At 43.4% G+C, this 23,832-nt stretch overlaps 1 protein-coding gene and 1 long non-coding RNA gene across 2 annotated transcripts in view; one reads left to right on the plus strand and one right to left on the minus strand.

Annotated features, from left to right (window-relative positions):
* Positions 1-23,832, minus strand: part of WASF2 (WASP family member 2) — a 73,266-nt gene that overhangs the window by 38,091 nt on the left and 11,343 nt on the right. The window contains exon 2 of the mRNA XM_068269255.1: positions 479-609. Within this exon, the coding sequence (XP_068125356.1) occupies positions 479-608 (130 nt within the window). The 5' untranslated portion in view covers position 609. The remainder of the gene's footprint in view (positions 1-478; positions 610-23,832) is intronic.
* Positions 5,673-11,699, plus strand: LOC137546598 (uncharacterized). The gene is made up of 3 exons (XR_011026296.1): positions 5,673-5,763; positions 7,152-7,236; positions 11,564-11,699. It is a non-coding gene; the product is annotated as an uncharacterized lncRNA (long non-coding RNA).

Consider the following 23,832-nt stretch of genomic DNA (forward strand, 5'->3'; position numbering starts at 1 on the left):
TCAAATAATTTGGGTAGCACTCTTTTACCAACTTTTTGGTATTTTTCTAATTGCAAAGTGATGAAAAGGTTTTTTTTTTTTTTTTTTTAAGTGTATGCTAAAAAGTTATTTTAAAGAGAAGCTGAAAGATTAACTCCTTGAAGAAAACTCAGGAGAAAAAGTCAATTGCATGGGCTGTGGTCTTCTTTGAAGGTAACCTCAGACTGGATGTTTTTAGCATACAACACACAGTAGATTTAGCACAGATTTAAACTGCATCAAGACATACACGATCCAGGGTAAGTAGGTCATTATGCCACACGTGTTTCAAAGTGGTTGAACTCTGACAATTATCACAACCCATCCAATCCTCTAAGCAGCACTATATTTAACTTCACAGCAGGAGTTCACATCAGCTCCAATGTTGCTTCTCTTCTGAACTGCAGCAGATTTCGCCCTCTGCTCACAAAGACATTCATCCCTGTGAATTGCCACTTACTCAGACTTCCCAGTTGTCGGATGACATTGGACAGGGTGATATTGGTCATACATTCCAGTTCACTTCGGACATTTGGAAGTTTCTCCCGGCACAAGTACCGCGGCTCAATGCAGCGAGCTACGAGAGGCATTCTGGGAATGGGAAAAAAATAAAATTCAGTTTTGACTAATATAGAAGACTTCTGCAATGCTCCTATAAAAGGTGCACACCAATATTGCAGTTTTTTTCTTGTTTTGTTTCTATGAATCAAAAATATTCATTATGCAAATTTGAGAACTTTTGAGTTCAAGAACTTTATCAAACTTTTTTTTTGGGACAAATCTGTAAACAGGAAAAGGAAGGGCCGAAGTATACAACAGCTGTCTACCTGGCCAAACCCTCAAAGCAATAATATTGATTAGTGTACATATAAGTATTACACCTGGAACCAAAATTCTCAAATTAAAAACAAAGATTGAGGAGCAGCGGGCATTAAAGTGTCATTTAAAGGGAACCTGAAGTGAAAGGTATATGGAGGCTGCCATATTTATTTCCTTTTGAGCAATACCAGTTGCCTGGCCATCCTGCTGATCCTCTAATACCATAACAATCATAGACCCTGGAACAAGCATACAGCAGATCAGGCGTTTGACATTTTTGTCAAATCTGAAAAGGATTAGCTGCATGTTTGTTTTGGGTGTTATTCAGACACTACTGCAGCCAAATAGTCCAGCACGGCTGCCAGGCAACTGGTATTGTTTAAAATGAAACAAATATGGCAGCCACCATGTACTTCTCTTAATGGCAAAGTAGGTGCAGAGGTGGTTTCCCAATGGAGCTTACTTCCCCTAGCTTACAGCTGATTCACAATGCAATTCTGCTTCATCATATGTTTTCAGGGAGACCTTTTATCCAGTGTCGACTCCTAATGGATATGCCAAATTTATTGCTAAGTTGAGTGTTCCAGGCTTGACTCCAATGGATGATGCCACCCTTTGCAATAACAGTCAATGATGAAGATGGTCCTTTTATATATGCAGCAGCCAGTGGAACAAAGTACATCCCTATTAACGTGTATGGTAAAAGCAGCATTTTACCTTTAAACATATATGCCTTTGGGGGACGTGGCCTAAACCGCATGGCGTGAAGACGTGCTTTAGTGTAGCTCTGATATCTGTAAGAACAGTTTCTGTTCTGCCAAAACTAGTCTACAACCTTTCCACAAACCCGTTTACTTTTCAGAATGCCTCGATCCAAAATCAGACACGGTGGAAAAGCTCAGTAAGGTTTGTCAGGATAAGCAAGATGCCCCAGACACTGGAGCAGAGTCCGATGCTTAATCTACAGCCTCTGGCTCAAATCACCCTTCAATTGCACAAGTGCTCAAATGAATAATAGGAGTTGGAGGAGTCGCCAGCTTACGAACGCCCACCAATACCATTGCAAGAGAAGGAAGGAGCATCTTCAACTCCCCTCCATGCTCCCCCAACCCAATGAATAGTACAGCACAGCAGAAGCCATGCTTCTCTCATCTACCGCTGCTAGTGGGTTCTAGACCTAAGGGTCAATGCATTGATTTCTGATAGGGTAGAACTGTTTGAAAATTTTTGGAAGCTTTAAACAGATGTGTGTTCAAGAGGCTAAACTGAGAGGGATATGGACGTTTACTTTTTTTTTTTTTAACAATTCATGGACGTTTACTTTTAAACAATACCAGTGTCCTGACTCTCCTGATGATCTCTTTGGCTGTAGTAGTGGCTGAATCACACACCTGAAACAAGCATGCAGCTAATCCAGTCTGACTTCAGTCACAGCACCTGATCTGCATGCTTGTTCAGGGGCTGTGGCTAAAAGCATTAGAGACACAGGATCAGGAGGAGAGTCAGGCAACTGGTATTTTTAGGAGGAAAAATCCATATCCTTCTCAGTTTAGGTTCCCTTTAATCACCTACTACCATATTGCAGTCAGAGGACATCTTTGGTCAAACACTTGTTTTATCCTTTGTTTTTAGAAACCAGTTATCACATAAAAGAGTAATGTTTGGAGGAAATGGATACCCATCACGCTTCTGGAAAGGTCTTTTTACAAAAGCCACTGTAATGGTTGGTTTTGTATATACAGATATTGTTCTTTTTCTTATAACTAAAGAGAGCAACACACTAGAAGAAGTTGGGGAAAAAAAAAAAAAAAAAAAAAAGATAGATCCATCCCTGATCTGAATCTATCACAGAGGGAGAGGGTATATACCTTCCACACATAATTGCAATAGATTTCAGCATGAAATGTATTGCATATCTCTTCTCGATCCACAGCGCTGCCCATAGCATGGGCCATTGATCTACTGCCACTATCATAAGATCAAAGTTTAAAATTCTGTCCAATTGATCATTTAGGTCGCTTTCTACTGAAAATCAATCAAAATGACTAATGGTCGGCACGTTGTGACACAGATTTGTAAAAAATTTGACTAGAGTTTTTGAATCTTCAGAGAAAATTGTCACGTTTGTGTGCTTTTTTATACGGTGTAACCTGGAATGTCTATTAACTACCCTTTTGAGTGGGCTATTAAATGGTAAAAAGATACACTTTAATTCCATGCTGTATCGACAATATATGGAAGACTCCAAGGGGTGGATACTTATGAGCTACTGTATCTTATATACCGGGTTTTGAACTGTACACGTTTCCAGCAAAAGCCTTAAATCGGATCTGTGTTTAGAACCTTATTTTTTCAACATTTGCACTCTTTTTACCCACAGCGACACCCTGTGGGCGAGACTACGTATTCAGACTACGTATTCAGACTGCAATGGTAAAGAGTGCAATGCTTTTTGAGACAACTGTACATCTGCCAAAGAAAAAGCTGGTGTACAGGCTCAAAGACAGATACTTTAGAAAGTCAGCTTACCAGGGGCCATATGCAATTATTTTTTTCTCCCAAGTTTTCTCCTAAGGGATATTTTCACACCTGTCAATAAAATGCCTTTTAAATCACCAGCAAGCAAGAAAATACTAAAAATAGTTTTCATAGCACTTTTCCACTACCTTCTGGTACTTTTTTCATTTGTAAAGTGCTGAAAAGTTATTTTAAACAAAGGATGAAAAATTATCCCCAGGAGAAAAAGTGAATTGCATATGGGCCCAAGAGTCTAATATACCCATAAACACACACTTAGCGACTCTACACAGGTTGGCCTTCAATGAACTTGTGATGCTCAAGATGGTATATGAAAATCTTTTAATGCTGCTCATTGTAACACGCAGGAGATGGCAGGTCTGCTTGTCTTTGTCCCAATCTCCACCTTGGGTTCCAGTGGAAAGATCATATATTTTGAATGAGAAAAGGCAGCAGCAGTCCTGACCTTGTGGTAAATATTGTCCATAGCACATGTATGTCTTCCAGCAGTAAATCCATATACACACTTAGGGTCTGTTCAGACTGTCAGCGTATGAAGAATGCGTATAAAATCAAAGAAAAGCAAGTTGAACAACGCATGCGTTTTTCTTGCGTTCTAATGCGTTTTCTATTGCGTTTTGCACACACGTGACCCAGGGGAAAAAAAGGAATTATGGGAACCGCAGAGGGAAACGTACACTAAAAAAACGCAATAGTACGCGTTTGATACGCGTCCATAGACTTTCATTGCGTCCGTTTCTATACGTGACGCACAGAACTGCATGCAGCAATGCGGATAAGAAACGTATGCGTCTTATACGCATACATGTGAACTAGCCCACTCAAAAGCATTAGGAGCAGTTTCTATGCGTTTTTGGTACCCGTACGCGTTCCCTGAAAACGGCTAGGAACGCGCATAATCTGAACAGGCCCTTACAGACAAGACATTCATGGACATTCTTTTTACGTTTAAACACTGTGCAAACATACTGTTCTATGGAAGATGTTCAGTAAACATGATAAAATAGGAGTGTAGGTTGTCGATAAAATTTGTCTGAGGGGTTAGGCTGTGACTGCTTCGGTACTAGACCAAGTCTGACCTTACCTTGCAGCCAGAGCAAAACAAAACAGTCATATGACTTATATACAGGATGGCGCACAAAAGATCGTCCCGGCTGCCTGTTACATGTGTGAGTATACTGTCGGAAGTACGTTTTTTTCCCAGAGTAAAATGAGTCACAAATGACTTTTCTTCTATGTTGCTGTCACTTCTAGTAGGTAGTAGAAATCTGACAGAAGCGACAGGTTTTGGACTAGTCCATCTCTTCATAGGGGATTCTCAGCAAGGTTTTTATTCTTTTTAAAAGCTATTCTCTAAAAAGGATTTAGGCTTCTTGCACACAGGGACGTTACAGGCGCACGTTAGTGCAGCCTGTAACGCTCCCCCAACGCACAGCAATGTAACACAAGTGGGCTGTTCACACTGCCCACGTTGCGTTACATTGTAACGCAGAAAAGTGCTGCATGCTGTGCGTTCTAGGCGGCTAAGCTGCGTTAGACTGTTTGCACATGCTCAGTCATGTTGGGGAGGAGCGGAGAGCGGCCAGGCACATGGCTAATTAATATTCACTGCACTCAGTGCCGTGCAGTGTTTACTTTCTGGAGCTGCCGCTCTGTGCGGCGATTGGCCAGCGGGACCACGTGATGCCGCATGCGTCCAAGAGTACGCATCACGGACGCCAGAGTGAGCTGCACAATGCGGCTCACTCCGACGTCCACACCAGAGAGCACCAGGCGTTGCGTTAGGGGCACGTTATGTGCCCTATAACGTCCCCTAAACCCAACGTCCTGGTGTGTCACTAGCCTTAAAGGATACCACAACCGAACGGTTGTGGTAAAATTGACTGCATCACTGTGTAGGGTAAAAGGAGTACATACCTTCCATGCCTCCAGCCCCCCTCCGTCTGCCGCCGTTCTTAGTTTATAGATGCTGGTGTCCGGCGACTTTCCTGACCCTTACCCCGGACATACTGCGCCCTGTGTGTGCAGTATGTCCTTCCCCGTTCCATACCTTCCGTGCCTCCAGCCCCCCACCGGCATCTATAAACTAAGAACGGTGGCAGACGGAGGGGGGCTGGAGGCACGGAAGGTATGTACTCCTTTTACCCTACACAGTGCTGCAGTCAATTTTACCACAACTGTTCGGTTGTGGTATCCTTTAAACAATGATGCTGGCCAGCTTCCCTGCTCCCTACACAGTTTTTTGGCAGTTGGACAGAGCAACTGCCATTCACTACGTGCTTTTGAAAATAAATATATCCATGACAATCCCCTATAAAGAGATGGGACTAGTCCAAAACCTGACTAGTCCAAAACCTGTCACTTCTGTCAGGATTTCTACTACCTACTGTAAGTGACAGCAACATAGGAGAAAAGTAATTTATGGCTCATTTTATTCTGGAAAAAAAATGTACTTATTTGTATACATGTTTACATGTATTTTAAATGTTACAATTTTTGCCATAGTGTCCCTTTCATAAAGCAGTTTCTAAATACACACATACCAGCGCTGGAGTGCTAGTGGGTGCACTACCAATATCCATTTTGCATGGCCGCTTCTGGGGCCAGAAGTGGCAGACGCGAAATGGATATTGTCCGGCAGCCACTAGCACGCCAGCTCTGGTATGTGCGTTAATCCTTGCAATAGCACTTTACTTGAAGAAAAATGCTGAATTAAGTTAGCAGTGCTGTATCTGCCTACCTTCTATATTTAGAAATTGATCTGCATCTATCGATACTGAGCACACTGAGGTGTAAAGCATATCATATTCACCATCCAACCTGCTGCCTGTGTACTGACAGCTAAGTGCCTGCCATTTCCACCTTCTCACACTGGTTTATGAAGCCTATCTCGCCTGCATCTGCTGCAGTATGAAAGCGCTACCAATACAGCAGCAAATGCAGGAGAAACAGGCTTCATAAGCTGGAGACCACACACGTGGGATGGTCCACAGAGACTGGCCGGCATCTGGCTGCATAATTGCACACATGAAAGGCAGCCAGGACGGTCTTCCGTGCACCACCCTGCACAAAATACAGGCATGCTGCCTTTTCTGGACCAGCAGGCTTTGGCCTTCATTTTTTTAACGTTATCACTGTGATTGGCTCACAGTGATCACACCACAAAAAGCTCAGCTTTTAATTAGAGCAGAGTTTGGCCACAATAGTGCCGCCCCGACAGGGAGGCTATTGAATCAACGTAAAGCACAACAAATAATTGAACTTGTAAGACAAAACTGCCCAAATAAAACCTCCGAATGAATGCAAACTAGGCCACACAAAGTATTTAGAGTTTGGCCTCTCTAATTCCCCCTCATCTGTGACTAATCACAAGTTGTAGTTTGATCTTGCAGCTGTGTCAGCTGGCTGCCACTGCAGAGCAGCCAATTGATAAACACAGGTTGTGAATAGGATGTTCCATGAAAGCAGGCAGTAGACACACTGCAGATTTATTGCAGGATTTGTATTCAGCTGTAACAAAGAAATGTTTTTCTTTAAAAGGTTAGTATGTATCTTTTAAGAGCAGAGAGGAAGTTCTGAGTTCAGGTCCGCTTTAAGACTGGTACACACGATGCAATTGTTACTTCAGATCCAATTTGTGTGAGTGATCAGATTGATATTAAAGTGAATCTGAACTGACTAAAATTAAAATAAACTCATGATGTACATGCAAATGAATATTACATACTTACCTCGCTGTTAGTTCCTCTCAGAAGCTTACCATTTCCTTCTTACAGCGATTCCATCCATTTCTGACAAGATTTTGGCAGAACTGAAATATATCAGCTGCTGTCAGAACTGAAAGGACAACTAATGAGCAAGGTAATGTCCATGTTTCCCTATGGCTCAAGTGGGCGATATAACAACAGTTTAACAGTGTGCTGACCAGGAAGATGTTAAGGCCATTTTAAAGGGGAACTGAAGTAAGAGGTATACGAAGGCTGCCATATTTCCTTTTAATCAATACCAGTTGCCTGGCAGCCCTGCTGGTCTATTTCTCTGCAGTAGTATCTGAACAACACCAGAAACAAGCATGCAGCTAGTCTTGTCAGATCTCACTTTAACCACTTAACGACCGCCTAACACCGATAGGCGTCGGCAGGTCGAAGTGGTGTTACCATGGAAACGGCCGCTTGAACATGTCAGTTCACGGAGGGTGTCTCCGTGAACAGCCTGCGAGCGGCTCGCAGGCTAAATGTAAACAAGCGGGGAAGAAATCCCCGCTGTTTACATCATACGGCCGTAAAGGAGATCGGCGATTCCCGGCCTATGATTGGCCGGGGATCGCCGGCATCTGATAGGCTGAAGCCTATCCTAGGCGGCGCAGGACGGATATCAGGGGCTATGGCTAATAGTATTAAGGTGCATACACACATGCGACTATAGTAGTTTGTAACGATCGTTCCCCGATCTTTACCAACGACGATCGTTACAAAAAACGAACCACCGACTATTAAGGCAAACGACGAACGAGCCAAATCGCTACAAAAGAAAGTTATGTCTCGGCGGATTTTAACCAACGACGATCGTTTGCAAAAGTAGTACATCATTGGAAACGGTCGTTCGTACTAGGCTTGACATGCGCATTTCACAATTTCTCCGTGAAACTTCTCATTTTTATGCGCAGGCGCAATAGTTGCTTTACGTGATGTAACGTTCGTTCTAACGATCAGATCGTTACACACCTTTTAAAACTAACTTTACTTAGGTCGTTCTTTCATCAATTAAAAGTTCGTTCGTCGTTCTCAACGAACGATCGTTGTCGCATGTGTGTACGTAGCATTAGAGTCAGAGGATCAGCAGGGCTGCCAGGCAACTGGTATTGCTTAAAAGGAAATAAACATGGCAGCCTCCATATACCTCTCTTTTCAGTTTAGGGTACTGGGAAAAAACAAAAAACCGGAAGCCCAAATTGCGCAATATATCACAGGTAGATGGATAAGTAACGTGTTTGAAAAGGGAATACTCACAAAAGGTGGGTTGCACACGGGACAACCGACCACTTCAAGCAGGTGGAGTGTCTTATACCTGACTCCACTCAGGTAAGCCAGTGATCCTTGAGGCGGTCGCTCTCTTGGTAAAGAACCTCATGCACTCTAAAACCCATGAGGTGGTGTGGATACCACCTCAAGTATGGTTCATGGGACTCCCCTCACTGGAACGTGGGTGTGTGTGTGTGTGTGTGTGTGTGTGGGGGGGGGGGGGGGGGGGGGAGTAGGACACAGAAGGGAGTAAAGAGGCGCCCAATGAAGTATAAAAAAGTTAAAAACACTAAAAACTAAAGGTTGAGGTGGCTTACCTCATAGACGACAACTCACTTTGAGCAGAAATATTTATTAAGCACGGGCAACACGTTTCGTGGGATCTAGCCCACTTCCTCAGGCCAAACAAAGTGCCACTGCAGTCTGATAGCCGCATTCGGGGCGCCGTCTATGAGGTAAGCCACCTCAACCTTTTAGTTTTTAGTGTTTTTAACTTTTTTATACTTCATTGGGCGCCTCTTTACTCCCTTCTCTCTTCAGTTCCCCTTTAAAAATGGAGGGCGGAGAATTCCTTTGATCACAGTGGACAAACAGGACACGGGAGAGGAGAAAGATTGATGAGTAGAGTTAATTATCAGTTCAGGTTCGCTTTATGAGCTGACATGGATCAAATATAGAAGAAATCTAGTGTGTACACACATATGCGATTTTGTTTAAATTCCAAATCAGGTTTATATTTTTCAGATTAGATATTGATCATAAATGTATTGAAAGGACATACAAACGGACAAAGGAAATTTTTGATCGAAATATTGGCTAGCATGTCCGACCTGCTTCCAATCGAGAAAGATTGATTTTGAGCTTGGGATCGTTTGCTGGTAATCATTAAGCTGAATAATTTTTTTTTTCCAGATCAGATCTCATTTCTGATCAAGAAAATGATCAGAAGTGAAAAATGACATGCTGTGAACCAGCCTTTATATCTTGGTTGATTAAAGGGATACTGTAGGGGGGGGGGGGGGGGGGGGTCGGGGGAAAATGAGTTGAACTTACCCGGGGCTTCTAATGGTGCCACGCAGGCATCATGTGCCCGCGCAGCCGCTCACTGATGCTCCGGCCCCGCCTCCGGTTCACTTCTGTAATTTCTGACTTTAAAGTCAGAAAACCCCTGCGCCTGCGTTGCCGTGTCCTCGCTTCCCCTGATGTCACCAGGAGCGTACTGCGCAGGCACAGACCATACTGGGCTTGTGCTATACACTCCTGGTGACATCAGCGGGAACGAGGACACGGCAACGCAGGCGCAGGGGTTTTCTGACTTTAAAGTCGGAAATTCCAGAAGTGAGCCAGAGGCGGGGCCGGAGCATCGATGAGTGGCTGCGCGGGCACAGGATGTCTGCGGGGGACCGTTACAAGCCACGGGTAAGTTCAACTCATTTTCCCCCGACCCCCCTACAGTATTCCTTTAAAGGGACTCCGAGCAGTGCAGAAACTATGGAAAGATGCATATCATTTTAAAGCTCTCTTTCTCCTCTTTCTAATGATATATAAACCACCACCCTAAGCCTTTTAGTTTTCGCTATTTTCGCGATTGAAATTGTTGTGACCGCGACTTCGAGCGCGAAAATAGAGAAAACTAAAAGGCGTAGGACGACGATTTAGGGGTCGTCAGAAAGAGGAGAAAGAGAGCTTTAAAATGATATCCATCTTCCCATAGTTATATTGTATTACACAGGGCGACTTTTTCCTGCTGAATGGAGCTGCTGACTTTGAGAAAAAGTTGCCCTGTGTAATACAATATAACTATGGAAAGATGGATATCATTTTAAAGCTCTCTTTCTCCTCTTACTGACGACCCCTAAATCGTCGCCCTACCCCTTTTAGTTTTCTCTATTTTCACGATCAAAGTCGTGGCCGCGGCAATTTCAATCGCAAAAATAGCGAAAACTAAAAGGCGTAGGGCGGTGGTTTATATATCATTGGAAAGAGGAGAAAGATAGCTTTAAAATGATATGCATCTTTCCATAGTTTCTGCACTGCTCGGAGTCCCTTTAAACAATCAATGAGGAGGAAAGTTCAGCTTGCTGTGCATTACAATAGTTAGCAATATATTCTGTGGCTTCTGTATACAAGTAGTTCTGTTGTGCAGTTCAGAGGTATGATGGGGAGAGAGAGAGAGAGGAGAACGTTCTGGATGGCTCTGCAGATAGACAGGATGTAATGCTTTGCCAGAAAGGAGGGAGGAGAGTTGAGTCTCTGCCGGACATCCTTAATTAGCAATTCCCAGCATGCACTGTTAGCCACAAGACTTACTAATCGGCTGTATACACGACACCCTGTGTTTTATAAATGTGCCCTGGAAAGTCTGTGTCTACAAACAGACAAATATCAACCAGTTTCATGTGGCTACATTGCACAAAGGATTATTCTTCCTGTGTAATTAGACTGGAATACAGGGCTTTTAGTTTATTAATGTAATTCATTAGTACAGTGCTGTGTACAGGTTGCTATAGATGCAAACAATAGCTGGTCGGAGCATGCCTGCTAGTATGCTTGCCTTGCAGCACTGGGGTCCCAGGTTTAAACCGCCCCCAGAGATGTGATCTGCATAAAATTTGTCTTGGCAAGCCACACAAGCAATCAGTTTCATAAAAGAATCATTCACTACATCCTACACACAAAAAATACCCCACACATAGACCCTGGTGCTTCACTAAAAAGACTAGATTACCGTTACCCCAAATTTACTATAGTGGACATAGGACTGTAGTAATGACTATTGTAAGGATTAGATTGTGCAATGTTTTGAGGGACAGCTTGTGACATGACTATGTAGATGAAAGCTACGTACCCATGTTGCAATTTGTCAATCGACTGGCAATTTTTTAATGCGACAAGCGATGGTTTGATGACATGTGTTTGTGTGCATGATTAAGCAAATGGCATTTTGCGACATGCAGCGATTACGACCATCACGGCGAATCTTTGAGATCCCCAAAGACTACTGCGCAAAGTGCAGCGATCATTTGAACTCTCATTCATGCCATCGCGTATTTCGGTGAGTAGTACGTTCGGATAATAGAACATTAGCAGCAAAGAAGAGTCTCTTATTTTTATTTTCAGTTATATAGCTTTATTTTTATAACTGCATCATTCTCTAATATTTTCAGTTTACAGGTTGAGATAAGTGCTTCAGAAAACAGCACTGCCGCCGACAAAGTTGGGTTGGAGACCTCAGAAAAGCTCTTTTGCAGAAAAACAACTGAAGTTTCTTAACTTTCTGTACTATAAACAATATGAGACTTATATCTGTGCTACTATTGATCAGGGGCATAGCAATAGGGGGTGCAGAGGTTGCGACCGCATCGGGGCCCTTGGGCCAGAGGGGCCCCGAGTGGACTTCCCTGAACTGCATTATTAGCTTTCTATTGGTCCTGTGTTCATAATAATCACTTCTATAGATACTTTGAATAGTGGTAATCATTAAACTGCTCCCCATTACCTTCTTGCACCTCTGACGCTGTAGTTGCCATTGGCAGGTTTTGGTGCGTCATATCAATTGTTATGTATAGAGTGCATGGGGGGCCCCAATGTAAAACTTGCATCGGGGCCCATAGCTCCTTAGCTACACCACTGCTATTGATCTATTTCTTAGCTGTACTACACATACAAATCATATAAGTTTATTTTTAGGCATCTTTCACAGTGCGACATTAAAACATTTAACGAGGAATAACTCACTAATGAAAAATCAATGCCCCATTCAGTGTACATGTTGCGTTGGTGACTAACGCTGCACGTTAAGTGAAAGTACTGCATGCAGTGTGTTATACACGTTATTAGCTGCGTTGGACTGCATGCACATGCTCAGTAATCACTTGGAAGCATACTTTTCATTACCTGTATGCTCTACTGTATGCGACCGTAACGGGGCATTAAGCTGCATTGCGACTTTTTTGGGGCATTGCGTTGTAATTTGCGTCGCAATCAAACCACAACGTCCTACTGTGAAAGAGGCCTTACTTCAGTTTCCCTTTAAAGATGTCAGCGCCATACAAATACTAAATAATAACAATCTTTCTGCAGCATCCCTTTTTTTTCCCTTTCTTTCTACAATGTTCTGTTCATTTACACTAATTTAGGTTATGCATTACTTGGAAACAAGAACATTTTATAGGTTAGCATGGGTTAAGGAGCACTTCTGTTCTGTGCAAATGTTTATCCATAGACACTGTTCTTAACCTGTAGAAGCAGGTGAAACCTGAGAAACGCGTCTGTTTTTTGGTGTCCAATAAATTACTCATACACCTCCATACCAAGGGAAGACCTTATTAACTCCAAAATTGGTAGTCTGATACGAGGCGCCTCCTACCCTGCAGAGTTTCAACATTAACTGTGTGTTCTCAATATGCCAGTGGTGTGACAACATTTCAGCAAATATTTCAGCACCAACTTGGCTGACATCTTCTGAAAACTCAGCTTCTCATGAAATAAAAATCAATGTGTTCCCAGAGTCTCAGCAATTGTTTTAACCAAGGTTAAGCAATCTGCCAAAATCAGGTCAACAACACGATTATAAATACTGATGCAGTGTTCTCCCCAGAAATTTTTTCCAGCCGGGTGGCATGAAAAAGTAGCCGGGTGGGGCAAGATTAGAGAATACAGGGCTGGCGCTTTTCTGCACAACTCTGATTACAGCAGAGGAGGAAGTGAGCCGATGACAGCCGGGTGCTCACCAAAACTAGCCGGGTGGAGCACTCGGCTAAAAGAGCCTGGTGAGAACACTGCTGATATCTGGATTCCAACTTGTCAGTTTTGTTTGCTGTACAGTGAGCATTACTGCGCGGTACATGAGCTCTATATGGAGCTAATCTGATTAGACAGTTAATGGTTAATTCCTGACAGCTGAATCTGACTTGTCCCTTTCAAAGTTCTAGGCCTGCTGACAATTATGCTTCCTGCACAGCAGGCAAGTCCAAAGTGCGGCTTGGGGGCCAAATGTGGCCTGCCAAGACTTTTTTGGTGGCCCCCAAAGCTCTCTACTACAGTTATTAATTCCATGCGGCCCACAGGCCATAGCTGCAGTGCGGCATGCAGGGACCACCTTGTGTCGCCACTCCTCCTCCCCCTGTGCTTGCCTGTAGGTTATCAGCCACCACACTGTGGCAGTAGCAGTTACTGATTAGCAGCTGCCACTATGCCAGCAGCAGTAGCATCCACTGATTAGCAGCTGTCACTGTGCTAATTGCAAGGATATTTGGATTTCTACTTACATTGGAAAGGTTTTATTTTACAAAACGTCACAGGGATCAGCAACCCCTAGCACTCTCAAGAATGACAATATGGCCCTTGGTCTAAAAAGTTTGTACACACCTGCTGTAAGGCCTCTTTCACACCAAGACGTTGCGTCTTACGGGACGTTATGGTCGCATAACGTGCCCCTAACGCAATGCCTGGTGGTGTTCAAGGACGCCAGAGTGAGCCGCGTTATGCAGCTCTTTGTGCGCACTGCGTCTCCGTGGCGCTGATTGGCTGGCGGGACCACGTGATGCGGAGTGTTCCACTTCGCATCACGTGGTCCCGCCAGCCAATGAGCTCCAGGAAGAAAACACTGCACGTCAGCAGTGCAGTGAATATTAATTAGCCATGTGGCTAATTACTGAGCATGGGCAAGCTTTGCTTTTACATTGCTGTGAGTTGGGCTGCAAAATTGCTGTGAAGTCAGACTACACATTCCAAATTCACGAGTTAATACTGTTGGGGGGGGGGGGGGGGGGGGGGGGAAGAGAAACTACCAAGAGTTGTCCATGCTGAAAAGTAATCACACCACATCAACAGGGTTAAGTATGATGGGTAGTTAGTTATTTAAAGTTTGCATTGTAGACTCCTGAATTTCCTTTGGATTGCATTTCTGCAAGAAAGTAAATTTCATCATGTCTCTTAAAAATTCACACCTTTTATAGACCCTATTTTAATAAGCGGGTCAAGAAAAGAACATTTAAGCCAGGGCTGTGGAGTCGGAGTCAGAGTCGTGCAATTTTGGGTGCCTGGAGTCGGAGTCGGGAAAAAATGCACCGACTCCGACTCCTAATGAATTTGTAACTGTAATTAAAATAGAAAATGTTAAAATGTTCTATTTCTCAGATAATAGTCATTAAAAATAATGTATATATACAGTAATAGCTGTGCTTAGTCCACAAAAATGAAATAAACCAATCAAAATTAGTTACTTGTGCTGCTTCAATAAAGCAGTCCCCGTATTTTTAAGGTCAGATATACATATCTGATTGTGACTGTATATATGATGTGTACACAGGAATCTCTTATATATACTAAATAACATCTATGCTGTAAGAATAAAGCCTGATGTGAAGCTGTGTCACTAATAGAGATGGTCAACGAGATGGAAATAATTCTGCATTGATGCTGATTTATGCAAATGTATGCACTCCCTTTGCTGATGAAATCAAATAATTTGATATGTTATTAAAATTTGGTTTGGGTGACGACAAATTAAAGGGTAACTGAGACGGATGAAAAGTAAAGTTTTTTTATACATACCTGGGGCTTCCTCCAGCCCCCTTCAGGCTAATCAGTCCCTCGCTGTCCTCCACCACCCGGATCTTCTGCTATGAGTCCTGGTAATTCAGCCAGTCAGCGCTGTCCGGCCGCATGCCGCTCCCACAGGCCAGGAACATTCTGCACCTGCGCAATAGTGCTGCACAGGTGTAGTATGCTCCTGGCGGCGGAGTGTGTGCATGCGCATTACGCCTGACTGGCTCAAGTACCTGGACTCATAGCAGAAGATCCAGGTGGCGAAGGAGGACAACGAGGGACTGATTATCCTGAAGGCGCTGGAGGAAGCCCCAGGTATGTATACAACTTTAATTTCATCTGTCTCAGGTTTACTTTGTTACACAGTAGCACTTTACTCTACATATGCACTCCCCACAGAGCTGCAGGGAATCCACTGAGAATGCTGTGCACATTGAAACACATAGGTGTTGTCTGTTTACAATCTCCTCATTCCCCTGCAGAGTACCTGCACATCATTCTTACATGTACCCACAGTTACATTGCCTAGGGCCTGATAGATGTTCTTTGTTCCGGTTTGTACCTTTTACAAGTACTCTTACCAAGGACTAGTTTTAGTCTAATGGGAATAAATATAGTAGTCTACATATCCTCACTTCAGTTGTCTTGTAAAATTCCTAAGCGTTGCAGTTAAGAGACGAATTTCATGTTACATACTTTTAATCAACAAAATTGTAATATGCAAATTAGAGGAGTCGGAGTCGTGGAGTCGGAGTCGGTGGAATCCTAAACTGAGGAGTCGGAGGATTTTTGGACCGACTCCACAGCCCTGATTTAAGCATCCTCTTGCAGATCAGGTGTTCTGACCAGTGTTGCCAACTCATCCCTTTAATTATTGACACATCTAAGTTAAGCTGGCCATACACTGGCCCGATTTGCGCCCGTTTCGACAGCAGATTCGATCACTGGGATCGAATCTGCTGCCAATCGTTTACCGCTACACGGCCGAATTTCGAACCATTTCGTCCGATCCCGCCGTGCGGAAAATAACCGTCGATCGCCCGCGGGTAAAGAGCGCATCGCTAGCGGCGTTCGAGTGCCCGACGACCGACGCAATAGAGCCCGCATACATTAACTGCTCCGCGGAGCGACTCCAGTCTCCCGCTCATCGCTGCTCTGTCTGCGCTCTGGTCTCCAGGTCCGGCATGCCTCACTTCTTCTAGCCCGGCAGGAAGTTTAAACAGTAGAGCGCCCTCTACTGTTTAAACTTCCTGCCGGGCTAGAAGAAGTGAGGAATGCCGGACCTGGAGACCAGAGCACAGACAGAGCAGCGGTGACCGGGGGACTGGAGTCGCGCCGGCGGAGCAGGTAATGTATGCGGGTGGGCGGGGGCAGCAGCACCACCACAACAGATTGTGAACGGTTTCAGGCTGAAATCGGTTCACAATCTGTTTGCAGTAAAGGTAGCCATACGATCCCTCTCTGATCAGAATTCGATCAGAGAGGGATCTATCTGTTGGTCGAATCTGATGGCAAATCGACCAGTGTATGGCCACCTTTAGACTTATGAATGCTGGGGCTATTTGCACATAATCAGTGCCTTAACTGCATCTAGCTAGCCACAGAACCTGTATAATTCATATGTGTCAGTAATTAAAGGGATGAGGTTGGCAACACTGGTTCTGACATGAATGCTAACAAAAATGAAACAAAGTGTTTTTTTTTACCTTTAGGCTGCTTACACATAAGACGTTACAGGCGCACGTTAGTGCAGCCTGTAACGCTCCCCCAATGCACAGCAATGTAACACAAGTGGGCTGTTCACACTGCCCACGTTGCGTTACATGTAACGCTGCACGTTCTGCCGAAAGTGCAGCATGCTACGGCGTTACAGCGGCTTAAGCCGCGTTAGACTGCTTGCACATGCGCAGTCATGTTGGGGAGGAGCGGAGAGCGGCCAGGCACATGGCTAATTAATATTCACTGCACGTTGTGACGTGCAGTGTTTACTTCCTGGTGCGGCCGCTCTGTGCGGCGATTGGCCGGCGGGACCACATGATGCCGCATGCGTCCAAGCGTGCGCATCACAGATGCCGCCAGAGTGAGCTGCACAACGCGGCTCACTCTGACGTCCACATCGAAGAGCACCAGGCCTTGCGTTAGGTGCACGTTATGCGACCTTAACGTAGCACCTAACGCAACGTCTTGGTGTGCAAGTAGCCTTAAAGTGGGCCTGCATTATCATCCTCAACATTTTAAGAGATTGTGTCCAATGGCAGTCTCCACCATAATTTCTAAAGCCTCATATACAGATACAAAGACAGCACAACATTCATGTAAACTAACATCCCTGACAAACTATGTCCAGAGGTCAGGCAGGAAATGAGTGAGATACAGGGTATATTACCATGTGGTCATTCTTGATAAAACTAGACTTTTTGGCAACCCCCATGATTCTCAGTTGTCACTAAAAGCCATCTTTCTTGCGTACATAAGAAGTCAGATGAACTGAAGTTCTGTTGTTCCAAGGAAGGAAACATGAGATTTGAGGTCCATTCAATGCCTTTACTAGCTCACTGTTTGAAAATGGCATCAATTAAAGACTCCTACAGATATAACTGTTGCCTGAAACATGTTCAGTCCACTTTTGTCCCAAAACCTGCCTTGTTCAAGGGAATCGCAATAAGTCATGTTGGATTTTTCCTAAGCGATTGCCATGTTACTACATCAAATTAGGAGGCTTGCCTTGCCTCTCCCTGTCTCCACAGAATAGTTCATGTCACTAGTACCAAGTCAGGCATACGTCTGTACTGACATTACTGGGCAGGCTAAAGACGCAAGATGCATGCCTAATAGTTAAGCCAGGCTCCACATACCCCAGGAATGAAGTAGGAAAAGCACCTTAAAAATTACAGTTGGCATCTAACTCCCTTATCAACAGAACTAGCTCATAAAAATTTCCTGCTGGCTCCAGGAGTGAAGAGACAGGCTCTTCAATTTTGTATCACTTCAGTCACCACTAATCTAAAGTCTGTACCACAGCTGATGATGCAGCCTCTGGGTTACCTCTCTGTATGGAGGTACCAGATTTAAAGGCAATACAAAAACTTTGCAATAACAATTCACAAAGGGCAAATATGCATAGGTTATGGAATTAATTTGGATAGATTATGCTATAGAACAAGAGGAAGTTTGTGCAAAAAAAATTAAATCTATGAACTGGATAAAGACGAAGGATGATTGTTGCCAAATTGAAAATTAAAAAGGGAAATGCCACATTCACTGACGAACAATATCCATTCAAGTTCAGATGTGTATGCTACCCGCGGGCGATCGGCGGTAATTTCCCGCACGGAACGATCGACGGGATCGATCTATTTCGGGACGAAAAAGATCGAAATTTAGCATTAACGATTTAACAGCAGATTCGATCCCAGTGATCGAATCTGCTGTCGATCGGCGGGGAAATGGCCTAGTGTATGGCCAGCTTAAGGCTCAGTTCACCAAGGGGCATTGTGGTGCAATCCTAGAGAGGCATTTTAACACAGACTTTGCATTTGTAAGTCTATGCAAAATTCAGAGGGCATTCTGTGCAATGCGATTCAATGGAGAACAGTATCCCATTGCAGTGCGTATTAACAAAGGCAGTGCTTCACTTCATAAGACGCAATGCTTGTGTAACATACGACACATCTTTTCCCCTCCATCGTGTTGCGGTTTTTACAAGGAATACAATGCAGCTCCCAGTCAATTGATGGCTTAATGCAGGTGATGAAAATGAGCAGCGATTAGGCCTGGTACACACATCCAACTTTTGCAAATCATTGCCCAATTTTAGCACTTACCTACATAATTTGTGCATGGTTCATAGTAATGTTATCTGTTGGCCCCCAAACTACATTTGGGTGGTGACATTTTGACCCTTAATTGGTCAAAATTGGATGTGAGCAATAGGCTTAGAGCCTGGTACACTCGCTTGATTAAAATAATTGGAAAACAAACGCCCAAATGATGATCATTGAAATGTCAATGCAAAATTAGCTCTGAACGAAGAGAAAGACCACGATTATTGTACAACAGACCGATCTACACTGATTGATGTGTAGATGGTCGCAATTCTAAGAACACCGAATTACAAAAATACTTGTTAGAGATTTACTTTTATGATGAAAGTAGGAATGTGGAGTTCCCCTTTAAGGGAAGATCAGCAACAATCATTTGTACAAGCCTTGCCGGAAATCTGGGATTAAATTAGTCAGAGAAACAGTTCTATCTTTCCTGACAATCACTATCCGTTCCCCCAGAGAAGCAGGTTTCCTACACCTCTCCTCAGAAATGTGACCAAGCATGCTTAAATTACCAGAACATGCTTACTCCCATCCAGACCTAGCTAAGGAAAATACTGATAGTAATCACTTTGGGCAAAGCACAATCTCTATATGAAGCCTGGAAGATGCGTGTATGTGTAGGCGCACTAGATAACGCTAAGGTGTTAAAAAAATTATATCCCCCACTCTGCATTATAATGTTTACTGTGCTATTCAGCTCTGATCTGTTGGAGGAGTAGGAGAGTATCCCAGCCCCCCTGCTATCTTCAGAGGCTAGTGCTGGCCTGACCATGCAGGCGGAGGCTGCAGGCCCTAGAGGGATTAGCAGAGACAGAAAGCTGCCAAGAGATCCAGGTGTGAAAGGCTGGCACACCCCTTCTCCACATCTCATTGGTTACAGCTCAGAGCCTGCAGCCAGATACTGCAGCTGTAACCCCTTCAACACTGCTGTCAAGCCACTGCCGCAAATGGCAACAGACACACAAATGCCTCTTTCAGTGCCACCTACGTAGTAGTTACTGCTAACATGAAGGGAAGTATCTTGTGTTTTGCTGTCAACCCTCACACTTTGTCTTATGTCTGCATATCAGTTCTCTACACAAAAAAAAGTATCAGTTTTCCAATGATCCAAAATAACCATGGCATAATGCAATTAGGTGTTTCAAACAGCTTATGTCTTGCTAGAACGGAGTAAAGCATAAGGGCTCGTTCCCACTGTTGCGACGCGATTTCGGCCGCATTCCGACGCTTGTAAAAACGCATGCGGATGCGTTTCCACATGCGTTTTTACCCGCGATTTCGCCTGCGATTTCGCATGGCAGGGTGCCATGCGAAATTAACCATGACACTGCCAGGGCTAAATAAAATTGAAAAATGTGCGAAATCGCACGCGAAATCGCGGGTAAAAACGCATGTAACAAACGCATGCGTTTTTACTATTAAATACATTAGCGGCGATTCGCACGGATTCCCGACGCAGGCGAAATCGTTGGCTCTTGTGCGTTTTTCTCACGCTGAAAAAAACGCACTTTAACAACGCTACAGTGGAAACAGGCCCATCCACTTGTATTACATGTGCGGATCTGCATGCGTTGGACGCATGCAGATTCGCGATAGTGGAAACGAGCCCTAAAGGGTTTATTTGTGAGAATGTTTATCTTTTGGAATTTTGCACAATTCATTCGGAAGTGAAGCATAGTTATTGGAAACTATCCCTCATTGTATGGTCGGTGCAGTAACATGCAGTGCAACCTTTCAGAACAGTTGCAGTACGGTTGCAGAAAAATTGCACCGCAGCAGAGAGAGTGAAGTGTGTAAGGGGTCTTAAGCCAAAATGAAGAAGCAAAAAGTAAGAGGTGAGTATACTTCATTCTATCTTTTTCGGATTTGATTGGTGCATTTTCAATCTGCAAACATTTGCACACAAATTGGCATAATCCTGCATCAACTTGGAATTATCTGCATCTAATTCACCATCCCCAAACATTATGAAGGAAAACTAGGTATCAGGCTACGATTTAATATTGGAGGATTGAGTGGATGTTCTTTATAGCATTCTAATGGTGTGTACACACTTGAAAGATGAATGAAAGATCACCAATTTTACCACCTTCCATGTAGTATGAGAGAACACCCTACAGTCTATTCTATTGAGCTGAACTCCCCATCAGATAATCTTTGCAAGATGCTGCACACATGCAAAAGATCAGTATCTGCAAAAGATCAGTTCCTGCAAAATGCATTCATAGTCTATGATATCTGTGGGATCTCATACACACCTTTTTAAACGGACATTCATCTGCATATCGGACAATCCATCCTGGTGGATATGATCTGCAGATGATTGTCTGTTAAACAAGGTGTGTATGATATCTGCAGATATCAGACTATGGCCCAGTGCACACCAAAACCGCTAGCAGATCATCAAAATGCTAGAGATTTTTGGAGCCGATTTCAGAGCGATTCTAGGCATGTTTAGAGACGTTTTCTAAACATGCCTGGTGTTTTTGGGAGCGTTTTTTGTGTAGCAGAATAACATTGTTACAGTAAAAGCTATTACTGAACAGTAAACGCCTGGAAAACCGCTCTGATATAGCGTTTTTCAGAGCGCTTTGCGTTTTTCCTATACTTTACATTGAGGCAGAAATGCTTCTGCAAACGTGCAGCAGGAGGCACGTTTGCGGTTTGCTAAAAACCTCAAACAGCTGGTGTGCACCATCCCATTGAAATACATCAGCCAAGCGTTTTCACAGGCAGATGCAGCTGGCGGATCGCTCCTAAAACCGCTCGGTGTGCATTGGGCTTCAGAATGCATTTTGCAGGAACGGATCTTTTGCAGATACTGATCTTTTGAATGTCTACAGCATCTTGCAAAAAAATTTATCTGATGGGGAGTTCAGCTCAATAGAATAGACTGTGTAGAGTATGGCTCTCATACTACATGGAAGGGGGTAAAATTGGTCTAAGATCTTTCATTTTTCTTTCAAGTGTGTACACACCATTAGCTTTTCTCTTAAAATGTTCTACAGGTCTTTTTGCTTTAAAGCAGACCTCGCCTCAGAACTTCCTCTCTGCTCTCAAAGATATGCAAGTTGCAACAGCATAACCACCTTTCAAGAAAAACATTTCTTTGTTATTGCTTATACAAATCCTACAATAGATCTGTCGTGTTTCTACTTCCTGCTTTCATGGAAACAGACAATGTTAACATCCTGTGTTTTTAAATTTGCTCATCTGCCTTGGCAGTCAGCTGACCCAGAGAAAAGATCAAATTAAAACTTGTGATTAGACACAGATGAGGAGGAATCAGACAGCTAATCTCTCTAAATACATACAGGGTGCATTTCTCGGTTTTCATTCTGTCCCGTGAAAAAGATTAGGTCCACTATGAGTTAAATGTTTAAAGTATACCTGATTTAAAGTATACCTGATGCCGAGTATACACGGTTTCTGCCACTCGTTTCTCCGTTCGATCGTTTTTGACGCTAGATTCTGCAGTCCATTCTCTAATCTTCGGCCCGTTTTTCTTATCTTTTTCCATTCACTTCTATCAGAAATAGAGCGGCGAAACGATTGAGCGGGAGACACGTCGGAAATTATCTAACCATCTATATGCCTCAAAAAGGAACCGTGTATTCCCAGCATTATAGGGAGAAGAAGAAGAAGAAAAAAAAAAAAAAAACCACAACATACTTGCCTCTAACGGGAAGCCTCTGAATCGAGGCTTTCTGGATCCTCTTAGGGCCCTTTCACACCAGAGGACTTTTTCGGCGTTTTAACGCCACAGCCGAAGTTGGCGTTTTCTAAGGTAAAATGAAAGTCCATAGACTCATTTTACCTTTCACATCTAACTCTGCGTTTTGGAGCATTGCGTTTCAACGCTCCCAGGAGCTTTTTCAGGGCTGTTTACAGCCCAAGTTGGCTGTTGGCGTTTCAATGATAGTCAATGGAAAACGCCAACTTCAGCGTTTTCAAAGTGTTTTACAGCTGACTTCACTTATTTTTATAGAAAAAAAAACAAAACAAAAAAAACGACGTTTTCCGATGAGCTGTAAAGCGCTATGTATTGGCGTTAAGCAAAAGGCTGACTTTCAGCCTTTTCTACTGCAGCCTCTAGTGTGAAAGAGCCCTTACAACCCATGTTGCAATTGGAAGACCCCCATCTCAGTGGCGTAACTAGAGATCATGGGACCCCATAGCAAAACTTTCATTGGGCCCTCAGATGTAGGCACTCTTAAAAAGACTCTTAAAAGCGAAAAAAAAATGATGATATTATGATTTGTATGTGTAGCACAGCTAAGAAATAAAACATTAAGATCAGATACATCAGTGTAATTGTTTCCAGTACAGGAAGAGTTGAAAAACTCCAGTTGTTATCTCTATGCAAACAAGCCATTAAGCTCTCCGACTAATGCTGGATACACACCATGCATTTTCGCGTTCGATGCGGCCGTCGATTCGATTATTTCCAAACGAATTTCGATGATTTTAGGTCGAATGCCATGTAAAGTATGGCAAATCGACCTAACGATCCATCGAAGCTTGAATCGGACATGTCAGAAAGAATCGAATCGACGGCCGCATCGAACGCGAAAACGCATGGTGTGTATCCAGCATAAGTTAGTCGTGGAGAGGGCTGTTATCTGACTTTTATTATCTCAACTGTTCCTGGACTATTTACTTTTCCTCTGCTAGAGGAGAGGTCATTACTTCACAGACTGCTCTGAAAGACTCATTTTGAATGCTGAGTGTTGTGTAATGTGCACATATTAGAGAATGATGCAATGTTAGAAAAAAACACTATATACCTGAAAATAAAAGTATGAGAATATTTTCTTTGCTGCTAATCTTCTAGTAATTATTCATAGTACACAACCAATTCACTATATCATATTTTTTTTTCGCTTCAGTGTCTCTTTAAGCAATACCTCCTGCCGCTACCCTATGGATACAAGTTAATTGGTAATTTACATTCTCATATAATCAACACTGCATGTAGTCCATGGGCACTGAGAAAGTCAGAGGGTGAAGAAACACAAAAAAGTTAATGGTAAATACATTAAGTACGACCTGGGCCC

The sequence above is a fragment of the Hyperolius riggenbachi genome, chromosome 2 (genome assembly GCF_040937935.1).
Source record: "Hyperolius riggenbachi isolate aHypRig1 chromosome 2, aHypRig1.pri, whole genome shotgun sequence".
In the NCBI taxonomy this organism is placed as follows: domain Eukaryota; kingdom Metazoa; phylum Chordata; class Amphibia; order Anura; family Hyperoliidae; genus Hyperolius; species Hyperolius riggenbachi.